At 66.9% G+C, this 15,241-nt stretch overlaps 1 protein-coding gene and 1 long non-coding RNA gene across 2 annotated transcripts; both read right to left on the minus strand.

The window, feature by feature from the left end:
• Nucleotides 1–924: 924 nt before the first annotated feature.
• On the minus strand, nucleotides 925–14,718 carry ANO7 (anoctamin 7). Its single transcript, XM_069573811.1, is given in 24 exon segments — nucleotides 925–974; nucleotides 977–1,040; nucleotides 1,425–1,459; nucleotides 1,462–1,670; nucleotides 2,153–2,297; nucleotides 2,351–2,383; nucleotides 2,386–2,433; nucleotides 2,436–2,540; nucleotides 3,872–4,016; nucleotides 4,960–5,152; nucleotides 7,813–7,967; nucleotides 8,093–8,181; nucleotides 8,343–8,451; nucleotides 8,534–8,619; nucleotides 8,622–8,631; nucleotides 9,203–9,335; nucleotides 9,406–9,542; nucleotides 10,407–10,623; nucleotides 10,716–10,779; nucleotides 10,782–10,813; nucleotides 11,259–11,337; nucleotides 12,555–12,747; nucleotides 13,629–13,824; nucleotides 14,477–14,718. Coding segments are annotated over 24 exon segments (2,769 nt in total).
• On the minus strand, nucleotides 5,624–7,726 carry LOC138436935 (uncharacterized). Its single transcript, XR_011255671.1, has 2 exons — nucleotides 7,643–7,726; nucleotides 5,624–7,139 (listed from the first exon to the last, which is right to left on the minus strand). It is a non-coding gene; the product is annotated as an uncharacterized lncRNA (long non-coding RNA).
• Nucleotides 14,719–15,241: the final 523 nt, after the last annotated feature.

Genomic DNA, 15,241 nt, shown 5'->3' on the forward strand with positions numbered 1-15,241 from the left:
CAGGTGCTGCCGCGGGAAGCGCTGAAAGGGCTGCTCGGAGGCTGTGGACAGGCTGGAAGGAAAAGGCACCCGAGCAGTGAGGGGACGGAACTGCAGGGGCCCCAGGGCAGGGTGAGCAGACTCAGCTGTGGCTCAGAACAGACTGGTTTGGGGTTGCCAGCTGGGGTATGTGAAGGGCAGGCCAGACCCCACCTGAACTGAGTAAGAAGCGGCGGGGCTGGCTGGAGAGGGGACACCACCATTTGAGGGGCAGCAGGTACAGGGAGGGCCATATGGAGGACCCCAAGTCCACCAGCTTGACGGGAGATGAGCCTCATCCAGGGCTGATGGGGGCGGACGTGTGAAGCCTGTGGAGGACACCTCCTGTGCCTGCGAGGCCAGGGAGGGGGTAGGGGGGCAGGCGAAGGCGGGGGAGGCCAGTGAAGGGCGGGGGCACAACGTGAGGGGAGGCAGCACCTCAGCTATGGAGCCATCCTGCCCGGGTGAGGGGGGAGGTGAGGCTGGGCTTGGCGGGAGATGGCAGGGAAAGCTGCCCCTGGGCACCATGTGCCCACCTTCCAGGTGCCCCGGCTGGAGACAGCGGGCCATGGGGCCAACCCAAGCCAGGGCCTGGGAGGCAGAGGGGCCGGGACGGGGGCAGTGGCCTCTGAGGTGGGAAGCCTTTGACAGCATCACCCCCTACCCCTCCTCCATGGCCCTCAGCTGCCTCCTGTGGGGTGAGCTGTGATTCCAGCTCCTGGCAACCTAGGCTCTGGGCCCAGACTCGTCTCTGAGCCCAAGGCTTGGTTCTCTTTTGCTACAGTTGTTCCAAGAAGAGCCTGTTTTCAGGAAAGATCAGAGGAGGATCGTGATTAGGCTCTGACCGTGAATTGGCTCTGACCATGATTAGGCAGAGTGCGGGCAGGGCTGGGGGTGGGGGCTCACCTAGTTCTCAGCCAGCGTCCCCTTGGCGTGGTAGTACTTCCGCTTCACCTGATCGCCACAGATTCAGGGATGTCGGTTTCCACCAGGTCGAGGAGTCACCTGCAGAACACCACGTGCTGGGTGGGAGCAGAGTTGTTGGGGGCGGGCCACGCACCCCCACCCCTTGGCACAAGTGCCAGAGTGGGGCCAGAGGTGGGCAAGGGCTCCACAGGCGTGGGCTGAGCCGGACAGCAAGCATCAGCGCAGGAAAGGAAACTCTGGAAGAGGCAGAGGCCGCAAGGCAGACCACCCCAGCTTCCACGGACCCTGCAGTGCCCAGGGCCCCCTGGACAGAGGCCAGGCCGGGAGGCAAAGACGCAGAGGGCCACCGTCTGCCCGCGGGGGTAGAGCAGGGGCGTCGGCCCCGCGGCCTCAGCCACGCCCACCCCGAGGACCATGCGCTGACCTTGGGTGGAGCCCGGGGGTGGGAGCGGGGCCCAGCATCCTGCGGGCCTCGGCACCTCGAACACCGTGACGAAGGCCGAACAGATGGCCCTAGAGTCCAGTAGGTCCGGGAATAATGTCCATCATCCTCCCAGAAGGCCTGGTACCTGCGGGAGCCAAGCGGCGGTGGGGGGCAGGCTGAGGTGCCAACGCCCTTCTCAGCCTGCCGCCCGCTCCCCGCCGCCGGGCTCAGCCCGCGGGCGCCGAGAGCGCCGTCCCCGCCCCGGCTGATCCCCTCCGGCATTGCAGCTCCGGAGGCTGCACTGAGGGGCGCCAGGCCCTCCGAGCCTGGCCCCTTCGGATGCCTCCCCGCCCCCTCCCCGCCCCCTCCCCGCCCCCTCCCCGCCCCCTCCCCGCCCCCTCCCCGCCCCCTCCCCGCCCCCTCCCCGCCCCCTCCCCGCCCCCTCCCCGCCCCCTCCCCGCCCCCTCCCCGCCCCCTCCCCGCCCCCTCCCCGCCCCCTCCCCGCCCCCTCCCCGCCCCCTCCCCGCCCCCTCCCCGCCCCCTCCCCGCCCCCTCCCCGCCCCCTCCCCGCCCCCTCCCCGCCCCCTCCCCGCCCCCTCCCCGCCCCTCCCCGCCCCCTCCCCGCCCCCTCCCCGCCCCCTCCCCGCCCCTCCCCGCCCCTCCCGCAAGAGCCCGGGCGCCGCCCCGCCCCGCCCGGTGCCCCGCCCCCTCGCCCGGCGCCGCCCCGCCCCTCTCGATGCCGCCCCGCCCCTCCAGTGGGAGCCCCGCCCCCGGCGACCTCACCTGCACGGGCGGCTGCTCACAGCGCTGCAGGCGGGCGGGGTGGCGCCAGCGTGAAGCCAGCGAAGCGGCCGCAGGTCGCTGGCCTGGCTCCACTGGTAGTGGGCGCGCGGCAGGAAGTAGGCTGAGAAGGCCAGCAGGAACGCCCAGGCCGCCGGCGAGTGAGTGCGGGGCCGCGCGCCCCGGCCGGCCCGCTCTCCCGGCTGATGCCCGCCAGGTGCGGGATGCCTCCTGCATGCGGAACCAGATGCCCATGCCCAGCGCGCGCTCGGCCACCGGGCGGATGACTGGCGCGCGTCCAGGTGGGTCTCCACCCAATCGAAGAGCAGCGCGAAGAGCAGCGCGAGCAGGCAGGCGGCCCCGAAGGTGGCAACGAAGCCAAACTGCAGGACTGCGGGGATAAGGGTCACCGCCAGGCCCTCCGGTGGCCACGGCACGCGACCCTGACTTCCGCGGGCCCGGTTTCATCCGGCGATAAGGACCACGCGCACCTGCGGCCAGTGGCCAGACACTGCCCACCGGAAGCCCTTCCCCGCGCCCTTCGGGGAGGCAGGGGGGCCAGCCCTGCTGCGCCCACAGTCCCTGCTTCTGCTCATCCCACAGGCTCCAAGGCATGGCCCGCTGCTCCAGGAAGCCTCCCTCACAGGCTCCAAGGCATGGCCCCCTGCTCCAGGAAGCCTCCCTCACAGGCTCCAAGGCATGGCCCCCTGCTCCAGGAAGCCTCCCTCACAGGCTCCAAGGCATGGCCCCCTGCTCCAGGAAGCCCCCCTGAAATGCTCTCACAGAGCTGGGTGCGTTTCTGGCCCGTCCCAGGCCTCCCCCTGCGGCCTGTGGTCTGGAACTTGTAACTGTCCTTCCCAGTGCCGCGCCTGCCCTGCGGACTCGAGGCAAGATTCTGGGAAGGGGCTCCTTGAGAGGGGCTCCTTGCGCTTATGCAGGATTCCTAAGGAGACCCTGGGGCCCGGCGGCCTTTCGTCCAGTGGTCACCCGCTCACGGTATCATGAAGAAGCACGTTCCTCCCTGTGTGCCTTCTGCCCTCTTCATCCGCAGAACGAAGCCACTGGCATCACCCCTGTTGCTCTGGCCTCCGGGGGCTCAGAGCAATGCCTTGCTCAGATGCAGCACTTTTGACTGTGCTGCGGTCCTCCCCTCTGTCATCAAACAGAAGGGCCGCATGAGGCGCAGACCCTGGCCTCAAAAAGTGCAGCCACCCCATCCATGCGGGGGATAAGCCCCAAACACAGGCCCCCTCCTGGCAAGGGCACTGGAGGGTCCAGCGGAGTGTGGGCATTGAAAAGCTGTCCGGAGAAGCCCAGCTCCCCAGTGCTGCCTCTGTGCAGCCTCGCCCCGGCCTGAGCACCCTCACTGCTCTCCTCACACCCTGCACGGGGCTCTGGCCCCGGCATTCGGGGGCAGGAGGAGATGAAGGCCACTCCAGCGAGTCCCGTCAGGTGCCCCAGGTCCTCTCTGGGTCCCTGGACCTGGGACGCTGACCCTCCCGCCCTCAGCCAGCCCTTCTTGAGTGTTCCCAGCTGTGGCCCCCACCATTTGTTTCCTGATCTCTCCAGGCCTGGCTCTATCAGGGACCCCCTGTCATACCCATCCTTACATTGTGTTTCGAGGCAGCTGCAGACAGGAATGCTGAGTCTGGGAGGCCCCTTAGTGGTGCAGTTACCCTTCCCCACGTCGCTGGGGGTCATGGCCCCTACTGTGGCCCCTGCCTATCTTGAGGTACCTGTCAAACAGGCCCTGGAATGGCAAAAGCTGGTAGTCCACCTCCCAGGGCCCCTGGCCAGCCTCCAGGGAAACCCGTGCCTTCCTCTTCTGGGAGCAGAGCTGGAACCATTGCCAGCAGCCTTTGGCTTCCTAGAGACAGAAACACCAGGAAGACGGCCCTGTCCTGAGCCCGCCCCTGGGGCCCAGGGTGGGCAGAGCCTTCTGCACCCGCGTCCCCCTGGTGGGGCAGCGTGCCAGCCTCCTAAGCTCCCTGAGGCAAGTCAGCGCTGCTCAGAGGAGGCGGCAGGAGCTACGTCGGGGAGGGAGCAGATGAGGACCCCAGGACGTGAATGTGTGGGCGCTGCGCGGCCCACACTTGCACTTGTCTGGCTACACCCTGTCTGCTGTAATCTTGAGTTCAGCTTCCCAGCCCCTCCTGCTCTGAGAGTCAGGGCCACACCACAGAGGGCATGTGGCTGGGCCAACGTCTGACAGCCGTCTCCAGGGAGATGAGGTGTGCAGGGGCTGGCGAGGGTATAGCTTCGGACCAGCCTTGGGCTGGATGTGAGGCCACCCCTGGGCAGGTCAGTGCAAGGGCTCTGGCCTGGGCGGGGTGGGTGGGGGGTTGGTCTCAGTTGCCTTGATTGCAGCCACAGTGGTGCCAGTGGGTGGAACCAGGGGATGGGACCCCAGTGTTCCCATTAAGGGCACCGGAAGCCTGGGGCCTCCCCTTGCTCCTCCCTCCCCAAAGAATGCCTGGCCCAGCCCCAGTGGGCTACAGACAGGATGGACCGGTGGTTGGGGCAGTGCCCAGGAACCCAGGCCTCCTGCCCTCCAGAGGCAGCCCCAGGGCAAGAGACCCCAGGGAGCACCTGCAGCAGCGACACAGGGTGGGGGCGTCAGAGAGCCTGTGGGCCGGTAGCTGGGTGGAGCCTCCTCTGCACGTGCCCGAGTCGCTGGGGTCCAGGTGGGCTGGACCTGCCTTCCCCACAACCTCTTCTCCCAGGGGGGCTGGCTCCCCCAGCCACTCCCGGGTCCCACGGTCCCTGGATGCTTTCCGGGCAGGTGGGGTGGGGTGGGTTGGGAGACTCACCCTGGGGAGTGTAGGGACAGGAATCTCCTGCACGGTGTTGATGACCTGCTTGCCCACCATGATGACCAGGAGCTCCAGGGCCAGCTCGGCGAGGCAGCCCCCAGCTTCACACTGTGGCACCCACCCTTCAGGTTGGCTTGTGGGAGGGACCAGCCTCAAGGCACCTGTCCTTTTCCAGCCTCCAAAGTGGCCCCTGCCACGCCCTCACATTCCTTTCAGACAGGCCAGGGGCACCCTGAGGCCTGCAGAGACCTTCCTTCCCTTCCTTCTGGCAGGCGGGCAGAACAGGGAGGAGGAGTCCACAATGGCGCTGGCCACAGATGAGGACGGGAAAAGCCCGCGGAAACGGAACAAAAGAAGGTCCGAGGAGTGAGGGCCTCAGGGAAAACGAGCACCACGCCCAGCTGGCCCCATCGACCTAGGACAGGCCCAGGGAGAGGTACACACATAAACAGAGGAGCCGGAGCCAGCTCTCGCTCTCTCCCGCGCGCTGGGGCGCTCTTCTCCTCGTGTCCCTAGATTGGCGTGCCCTCATGCCTCGAAGATGGATTTTCCTGCTCTCTCCTAAATAAAATAGAGCTGTAACACTGATTTGTCTAAGAACTATAACATGGTCCATTCGAGACCTGAGAGCTATAACACGATCTATCCAAGACCCGAGAGCTGTGACACGCCGAGGGGGCTTTAATGTCCGTCACTCCCAATCTTTGTTGTGACGAGGCAAAGAACCGAGGAACACACACTCGCGTGACACTTCCCCATCCTGACCTCACTCAGGCCCCCGCAATCTTCCCCAGGTCCAGCAGGCAGATGTTATGGGACATCAGAGGCATGGCCGTGTGGCACCCTGGGCTCTTTGGGGAACCATGTGGAGTCACACGGGGTTGACCTAGCCTGTGGATCTGGGGCAGACCCAGGATGCAGGCAGGCCTCACCAAGCAGGGACCTGATGACTCCAGTGAGAGGCGGGTCCCGGGGCTCTTAGGGGGAACCTGTGGGACGACATGGCCTTGCGCTGTGTTTAAGCTAGAGGGTTTTGTCCTGAGCTCTTGGGACATCAGCCCACACTGCAGGAGAGGAGAATCTGCCTAAAGAATCTGCCTGAAAATACAGCCAGTGCTAGGGAAAGCAGTGCAAAATTGTTCAAATGCCTGGTTCCAGCCATCCCTGAACTCACAGTCTCCTGTGTTTTCAATAGAGGAGCCCACGAAACTGCATTTTTTGCTGGAACCATTTTGAGTTGGGAACTTTTACTGTTGATAACTGCAGGCTGCCTGCCTGCTGTGTGCCATGCGCAGTCCTGCCCTGAGTTTCAGCCCATCTGCCCTGTCTCCCCAACATGTGAACCTGGAGAGGGTTCCTTAGGGACAGCCCCTTTGCAGGGAGCTTTCAGACTGGGTCACACTCTGACCCATGGAAAGTTGCTGTTCTCCCTCCTCCCCCAAAAATGGGAGCAGAGGGACTTTCAGGGGAGGTGTTCCACGGCAACTCCTGGACCCCTACCTGGGCCTGCTTGGCCCTCAGCCAGGAAGGGACCAGATGGTCATTTTGAGAGTTTGTCTACAATGTCTCAGGTGGGTTGGGGCAGGGTTGAGCTCACAAGCCCACATTGTTGACCCCCCCCCCACTGGAGTGCTCCTAGGAGCACCTCCTTCTGCACAGCCCCTGCCCTCTGCGTGCTTCCCAGGGTGACATCCGCACCCGTGAACTGATCCCGGGCCTCTCCCTGGGGTCTGCTCTTGGGGACCCCGCACAACAGCGAGGCTTCATCCTGCAGGAAACCAGCTTCCGCTATCCAGAAAACAGCTTCCCTGTCTCTCAAAGCTGCAGGAGAGCCTGCTTGTGCTGACAGGCGGCGGGGTCGCCTTAGGGAGAAGCCCCGTGGGGAGCCGTCAGCCTCTGCACCTCCAGCTTGCTGACCGAGCTTGCGGCAGCGACGGCGGCTCATGGCCCATGCCAGTGACTGCGGCGGGGTTCGGGTGCGAATCGGGTGCCAACGGGGACAGGCGGATTGTGAGTTTCTGTGGACAGCTGTCTGGGTGGGGCCTGGTGAGGGGCACTGCCGGCTCTCCGTGCTCACCTCCTCGTTGGGGACCCCGAGCAAGGTGTAGCAGTTGCCGGGGTAGCTGCCGAACCTGGGGGGAGCCAAGCCTCCGCTCTCGCGGCCGCCCGCGGCCCACCTGTCGGAACCACGAGTAGGGCACGGTGGGCATCGGGGAGCGACCCCTGTGCCAGCCCACCTCTCCCGAGCGTCTGGGCGGTGTCAGGGCCACAGGGGGCGGGGCGAGGGCGTGACCGCCGTGTGAGGCGGGGCCGGGCCACTTGCGGTGGGGCGGGGCCAGGGCTAAGAAGGGGCGGGGCCAGTTGAGAGTGGGCGGGAAGGGGCGGGCTGAGGCGGGGGTCAGCCGGAAGGAGGCGGGGCAGGGGCGGGCCAGTAGGAAGTGGGCGGGGCTGGGACGGGCTGAGGTGGATCAGGGTGAGGCCGAGGCAGGCCCGGGAGGGCGTGGGCGGGGCGGGCTAAGGCGGGACGGGGGCGTGGCCAGGGCGTGCCCAGTGGGAGTGGCGAGGTGAATGGGCGGGGCTAACTTGTCTGTGCGTGACCTGGGCGGGGACGTGGGCGTGGCGGACCCAGATGGGCGTGGCGTGGGCGGGCCGGGCAGGTGTGGCCAGTGCAGGTGCTAACCTGCTCTTGAAGAAAGCGGTGTAGAAGCGGCGAGTAGAAGCTGACCAACTGGAGGATGGACACCCTGCGGGTGAAACCGCCCTCGGATTCGACCCGGGCGCCCCTCTAGGGCACAGCGGGTGCCTGCGTCAGACACCTCCCCAGCACAGGGAGTGGGGAGAACGGAGGGCGCGTTTCCGAAGCTCTTCAGGACCTTCTGGAAGCGCTCCGCGGGTAGAGGAGGAGCCGGGCAAGTGCCGGTAAGAATTACTACGATGTGGCTCCAGAAGACGGGCTGGGCACGGGTCTGGGGCGCTGGGCGCCGGAGGTGCCTGGTAAGGAAGCACTGAGACGGAGACGGGCCCCACGAGGCCGGCTGGAGGACACTCCCAGGCCCCGCCGTTGCAGGGACACTGTGGGCGGTTCCCCAGGGCGCTGTCCCTGGCCTCCCGCACGCCGTCCCCCCCGCACTCCGCCTCCATCTCCCCGGGGTGCTCCGGGCTCTGTCTTGTCCCGGGACCAGGGCTGCAATTCGTGCAGCTCGGGCGGATGTGTTTGTGCTTCGGAAACGGAAGGAGGTCACAGAAGGGGGCGCCCCGCCCCCGCCGAGGCCCCGCCCACTGCCGTTTAAGGGGCTTCGCGGGGAGAACGGGGCATGTCCCAGCGGCGCCTCGCTCAGATGAGAAACGTGTCTGACTGGCCGGCGCCCAGCGCTCTCAGCGCTCACCCCATCTCGTCAGGACGTGTGCCCGGGCCACGTAGATCTTGGAGAGCATGAGGATGAAGACGAGGTGCACCACGGACCCCGTGAGGGTGGCGATGCACGAAGCCTATGGGGGACGACAGGGTGATGGAGGAGGGAACCAGAGCCCACCACCCAGCCAGCCAGCAAGAGCAGGGATGGAAGCTCACCCGGGCTGCGAGGATGCTGTTGTCCGCCCCGGACACCAGGATGGCCGTGATGGCCCGGTCCACAGTGATGGGCACCAGGCACAGAGCACCACAGCCACCTGCGGGGCAGCGGGTGCATGAGCCTTGCGGTTGCAGCCTGGCACCCCCGCACCCTCAGGCCACAGCCACATGCTGTCCCACTCCCAGACCAGCCTGTGCGTCCGGCTGCTCCTGGCGGGTTGCTGGGCAGCGGGCGGTGGCCGGCAGGGAGAGGAGGGGAGGGCAGTTCTTTAGAGTTGGAGGTAGGTAACTCAGCGACCTCTGGGCGGCACAGGGGCCTCTGTGCCTTGTTGTCAGCCGACCCCCATCTCACTAGCTGAAACTGGGAGTTCTTGAGATCTCCGAGGGGAGTCAGTTAGGAAGTTCCTCTGACTACAGGGCAAGACAGGCGGAGGGGACCTGTGCTTGAAGGGTGCCCCAGGCCCCTGCCCCCACGTGACTGCCTCTTGTGGCCCAGATCCCTAGCTCAACCCCTCCCTGGCGCCCAGGCACACCGTAGCCTTTCTGAGGCCCGCGAGGGACTCCTGGGTCCCAGAGAGTTTCCCGCCCTGCCCCAGGGCGGGGAGGGGGCGCTACTGCTCAATGAGGACAGTGGCCTGATGGGCAGCGCCCGGCAGCGGGGAGCCTCACCATTGTCAGGACCACCACGGAGCTGGCCAGCACCTGGCGCAGGCGGCTCCTCTCGGGGAAGGAGGGCTCATCCTCAGCGGTGGTGGGATTCAGTGTTGTGGGAGCTGAGGCGGAAAACGGGCCGCGGCCTCTCCTGGCGGGGGAGGAGGGGTACTCAGCAGGGTGTGTGCTGGGGGCGCGGCCTCGTCGCGGGGACCGCCCACCTCGAGGTTCCCGGCGGCGTGCCAGCAGCCTCAGCGGCAGGCCAGCGGGCGCTCATCCGCTCCCAGGAGCAGCAGGGCCCACAGCACCGGAACAGACTCCAGAAGACCGTGCCTCCACGGTCAGGGAGCTGGCTGGCCTGGGCGGGGCAGCGGGGATTCTGCGTGCTTGGGACCGGGACCTTTTCTCCCTCCTGCCCGGCCCTCGAGGAGTGCCCCCCACCCCAACCCCGTCCGTCGCCTGCCCACGCTTGTACCCTGGAGGCGGTGACAGTCTAGTGTGCAGGAGGCAACGGTGTTGCCCTAGAACCTCCCCCACCCCCGACTCAGGATGAGATGAGCCTGGGGACTCGGCGTTGATGCTGCAGTGGGTGACATTTTGGGGCACTGGGTTGGGGGTGACTGTATTTTGCTCATGGGGGCCAGAGGGTGGACTGTAGTGGCTTGAACTGTGCTCCTGAAAGGATACGTCCTCCTGGACGTACATTCTGATAGGAAGGCGATCAGAATACAGCCTTCCTTGGAATAAAGGCCTTTGCATGTGTAATTAGGATAAGGAGCCCCCGATGAGAGCACCCAGATTAGGGGGACCTGGAACCAGCGGCGAGCCCTTGCAGGAGGAGGGGAGACAGACACGGCCTGCACAAAGGGAGAGGCCACGTGAAGACAGGAGAGACGGGAGCGGCGCGGCCACAAGCCAGCGAACACCAGAGTTCCCAGCGCCCCTGGACCCGGGGCGGGCACCCCACACCTTCTCCAGAAGGAGTCAGCTGCCGCACCGGCAGGACTGGCCTCTGTCTTCAGAACCGTGAGAAAATCAGTTTGTTGTTTTAACCCCCATTTGTGGTCATTTGTTAGGGCAGACCTAGGCCACTGGCACAGGCAGGTTCCCAGCAGGGTGCTGAAGGTGTGTCTGTCTGTGGGTCCGTTCTGGGCCCCCAAGCTCCGGCCCAGGCAGTGTAGGTGCCGGCCTCTCGGCCGCACTCAGGGAAAAGCTGACCCACCCTGAGAGTGCGCAGGCTGACGAAACCGCAGCCTGAGGACTCTGTGCCTGAGGGCGGCAAGGTTTGTATGCTCAGGGTCCTGCACTTGACCTTCTTGGCCACCATACCTAATAGCAGGAGTAACAGGAAGAGCTCCCACGGCGTCCACCGTCCAGCTGCTCCGCTGAGCACTGCGGGCTGGGGGCCAGCCGGCCTCAGCCGGTGGGCACGCTGCCTCCTGGGTAAGTAATGCACAGGGCGCTCAACCTTGGATGGTGCCAAGCGGGGCTCCCCGGAGGGATGTGGCCGGACTGGGGAGCAGGGGGTTGCCCTCCGCCGTCGCCAGCCCGCCCTCCTCCCTGGACCAGGACGCAGGCGTGGGAGAGCAGCCAGAGGGGCAGACCGGGCAGAGGGGGCACAGCTCCAAGCTGTCTCCACCACGCACGCACCTGCCTTCACCTCAGCCCTGCCCTCTGTCTCCCCACTGTCTTTGCCAGGCCCAGCATTTCTTTGAAAAAATGTATGCAATAATTCTTGAGATAACTTTTTGAAATTTCAGCTTAAAAGCCAAGGTCTGTCATTCGCTTATGATAAGAAACGTTGACACTCTTGTAAGAAACAAGGGCACGTGCCAATACCACTAACCTAAGGACACACCTGCCCACTTGTGTCGGCCTGGGAGCACACTGGTCTACCTGTCAATCTTCCAGCCAAGTTCTGGGGCCCTCCGTGACCCCCGAGGGCTGGAGGGGCTCCGTGCTCACCTCTACCCCCAGCTCTGCCCTGGGCCTGGCACCTGGGAGCCCCTCCGATCACACACCCACCTCAGGAGACACGGGGCCAGCCTGCAAGCGGAGGGCAGAGGACGCTTACGTGGGTGTGTCAGAGGACACCATGAGGCGGCCCACCAGGAACACCCGCGTGCCCACCGCCGCCACTGGCAGGAGCCAACCTGCGTAGAACCCTCAGGGGAGACACTGGGCTTGCCTCTGGGTGATCTGGGTGGGTCTGGTCTCCAGGGCTGGGCTGAGCCCCAGAGAGGTCTGCACAGCTTCATGACCGGCAGGGAGCCCCGCAGGGGCGGGGTGGGGGCGGGGGTGCAGGGCCTTCCGGGAGGAGGCTGTGAGGCAATGGCCCCCAGGCAGCACTCCTGGCAGCTCTGGGGGGCTCCGTCCCCCTGCCCTCGCCCCGACTCTGGACCTCTCCCCCTGTTGACCTCGGCAGCTGACCCCCGGGATCCCGCACCTCCCAGAACCCCCTTTCCTGAGCCTCAGTCACTTGACATCACCATGCCAGGGATGAGGCCCCTCCTGGAGAGGCACCCTGCTCAGCGGACTCCAGTCCTGGAGGCTGGGGTCGTTCTTGACGCCTCCGGCTCTGCACCCAGCCTGCCGCGGCCAGGTCCTTCATGAGCGCCCCGTCTGCCTCCCACGGGTCTCCCCCAGGCCCGCCCCGGCCTGGCGTCTGGCCTCCCCTGCGTTGGCCAGAGTGACCTCTGAGATGCAAGTCTGTTGAGAACCCAGAGGAGGCCCTACCCATTGTGCCCCAGGGCCCTTGCCCTCCTGGGGCCCTGTCCCCTGCCCGAGTGCACCGTGGCCGTGGGTGGCCTCTCCTCTGTGTCCCCTGGTCAGTGCACAGGGCACGCACAGCTCCCCGGCATGGCTTGCACGCTTGCTGTCCTTGGGGCAAGAAAGGGTTTCAGCAGCTGGGATGGTGGGAGCATGGCTGTGCAGGGCAGGGTAGAGCTCTGAGCAGAGCAAGGAGCCTGGGTGCCCGGGGCAGACGGCCAACCCCAGGGTGTCAGCCTGTCTGCAGGAGGCAAGGGGGCTGTTCTCCCCGGGCTCCCGGCAGGGGTGACCTCCTCTGGGGTGGGAGTTCCTGGGCTGGCCCCAGGCTTCTTGGGACATGCCTGGTGGGCTGGGGCATTGCGAGTCGAAAGGGGGTCCCCCAGAACAGCCATGGTGAGGGTTTACCCGTGCAGGATTTATGGTGCAGGGAAGCGGCTGGGCGGGGCGGAGCTCGGCCAGGCGCATTGGCCTTGGAGGGGTCAGCCTGGCCGCGGGCTGAGCCCCCTGGCATGGCTCGCCCCTGGGGGGACCGATTAGCAGACGCTGCCCTGAAGGCCAAGTTGGGTCCAGGAGGCCCTGAGGGCGTAGGCACGGGACTCACCGAGCCAGGCGAAGTGCAAGGCCCCCTTCTCACCAGAACCCCTTCGTACATGGCCCACAGGCTGGTGCTCGCCCCCCTCGCCCCGGCGGTCCCAGTCCGGAGCAGGACCTGCCGCTGGCTGAGGCCTGGGGCCTGCGGACCCTGCGGGGGTGTCGCCAGGGGGCTGGGGACGAGGAGCTGTCGGCTGGGGAGACTGCAGGCAGGTGGAGGCACCGTCCCCGCACCAGGCAGGGGTCTAGGTGTGGGGGCTTCAGGGCTGGGCGAGCCCCACAGTCCCCCCTGCCCTGGTGGACAGAGGGCGGACACTGACGGGAGCAGGACCGCTGCTCCAGGGCAGGAGGCCCTTTGGGGTGAGCGGTCCAGCAGGGCCTCTCTGAGGAGGGCCTCTGCCCTGGGGCTCCCGGGGTCCAGTGATGGGCGGAGGAGGCACCTGGAGTGGCGGCCCTGGGGAGCCAGTGACTGCGGTTTGAGCAGGCTCCCTGTCTCTGGGCGGGGGTCCTGCCGCCCGAGTGTGCAGACTGGCCAGAAGCGGGAGAGGTGCTCCCGAGCACAGTGGGCAAACCCCCAGGTCACACGGCGGTGGGCAGGCAGAACCCCTCCAGGTCACACAGCGAGGGGCAGACCCCCAGGTCACACAGTGGGGGGGCAGACACCCCCAGGTCACACGGCGGGGGGGCAGACCCCCAGGTCACACAGCAGGGGGCAGACCCCCAGGTCACATGGCGGGGGGCAGACCCCCCAGGTTACACGGCAGGGGGCAGGCCCCTCCAGGTCACACAGGTCACTAACCAGGCAGTGGACTCTTTGTCGGGGGTGGTGATAAGGTGGCTGAGTCCGGTCCAGCGGCAGCTGGGGTGGTGAGCGTCCCCCACCCGGCAATGCCCGGGTGACCTGGCTTTGTGAGGGGCGCGGGTGACCTCCCGAAGGGGAAGCTGCCCAAGGAGCCGGCCTGTCCCGTCACAGGGTTGTCGCCACGGCTGCATGTCCCCGGGGCAGGACCTGGGGTCCTCCTCACCTGGAAGCTCCCCCTCTGGCACCCGCCCCCCGACCCTGCCTCCAGCCCCCAGGACTCACATAGTTCAGGGGAGGCTGAGCTGAAGACCCCCTCCCCTGCAGCTGGTCGATCCCAAACAGGCTTTTCCTCTAGTGGCCCTGAGAGGCCTTGGCCAGGATCTCGCGCAGCTGGGGGTCGAGTGGGAGGCCTGTCAAGGGCTGTGTGACGGTGCAGCAGGGACTCACGGGTCCTCCAGGCTGAGCCCACGACAGCCTCCTGGGGCCCCGGTGACAGAGGTGAGGACGTGCCCGCCTCGGCTCCCTGGGCACCGGCCCTGCCCCAGGCTCCCTGGGCACCGGCCACCTCCTGGGCTCCCCGGGCACCAGCCCCAGAGGGGGTGTTCTTACACTTGGCAGGCCTTGGCCTTGGCTGGGAGGCTGGGCTCATGGCGTTTGGCCTGGGATTGACCTCACACCCCTGCCAAGCACAGCCTGCGCGGGCCCCTCGCTCTGGGCAGCCGTTCTCCCGAAAGGAGGCCTGTGTCGGGAGGGGGCCCAGCCCCTGCCGGGCAGCCCACGTGGCCCTGCCCTCCCCCACCACCGGCCGGCCCTGCCCGCGGTTCTCAGGGACGCTGCTGCCGTGGGCCTGCTACCCCTTTGGCCTCCGTCCTCACTGACCCACCGGACCCACACCTGCCCCGGCCCCACAGCCTTGGCAAGTCCCTCCAGTTCTTGAAAGCGATGTCCACTGGGGCCCTGCAGGCCTGCGGGCCTGGAGCAGCGAGGTGGGGACAGGCTCCCAGCCGCGGGGCCTCCCTGCCCTGGACAGCACAGGCCAGCCTTCCCGTGTCCACAGAGGCCTCTGCTGCCTGCTGGGGGCCCTGGGTCTGGGCCACAGGCTCTGAGCCTGGTTGGGACCCCCCACTCACTGTCTGGTGCCCGTGGGTGCTGGGGAAGAAAGGGGGCTGGCTGTACTCCCTAGGGACCTGTGGTGTGAAGAGTTGGGGCCCAGCTGCCTGGGCCTCCGCTGGGCCCGCAGGGCGGCCCTGTCCCCGGCCACACGGGTGGCTTCTGCGTGGGGCTCTTCCTCTCCTGAGGTCACGGCAGGTGCTTGGGTGGTACGGACACCCCCGGGGCAGGGCGGTGGCGGTGCTTGGGCAGACGAGCCCATGGCAGTCTGTGTGCCCGGGAGCTCCACGCGCAGCGCCCAAGGCCTCTCTCTGGGCGGTGTCTGGCCGGTGGCTGACCGCAGGGCCTGCCCTGGACCCAGAACCTCGGGAAGCCCTGGGGAGGGGGCACGAGTCTGCCCCCCAGCCCAGAAGGGAGGTGTCCTCAGTGCGGGGGTCTCGGTGCTGGGCACCCACTTGGGTTCCCCCCAGGCCTGGGTGCCGCCGTAACCTGCATGCTGGGTGAGGCTGTGAGCGGCTTCGGGGAGTCACGTGCCAAGGGAAGGACTCCAGAACAGTGTGGACCAGCCTCTCGCGTTTTCTGTGGGAGGAAACCCTAGGCGCCAGCCCGCCCACCGCTGACTCGGAGCTGGGTGGGGGTGGGCCTAACGCCCAGGGCCCGGGTCGGGGATGAGCCCCCGGCACAGCCTCCCTGTCTGGTGCAGATACGTGGGTGGAAGCCCGCCAGCCCGAGACTCACCATCGGTCAGAGTTCGGGGAGAGCAGCAGGTTTTGTTCACCCGCTTG

The sequence above is a fragment of the Ovis canadensis genome, chromosome 1, assembly GCF_042477335.2.
Source record: "Ovis canadensis isolate MfBH-ARS-UI-01 breed Bighorn chromosome 1, ARS-UI_OviCan_v2, whole genome shotgun sequence".
Classification (NCBI taxonomy): Eukaryota; Metazoa; Chordata; class Mammalia; order Artiodactyla; family Bovidae; genus Ovis; species Ovis canadensis.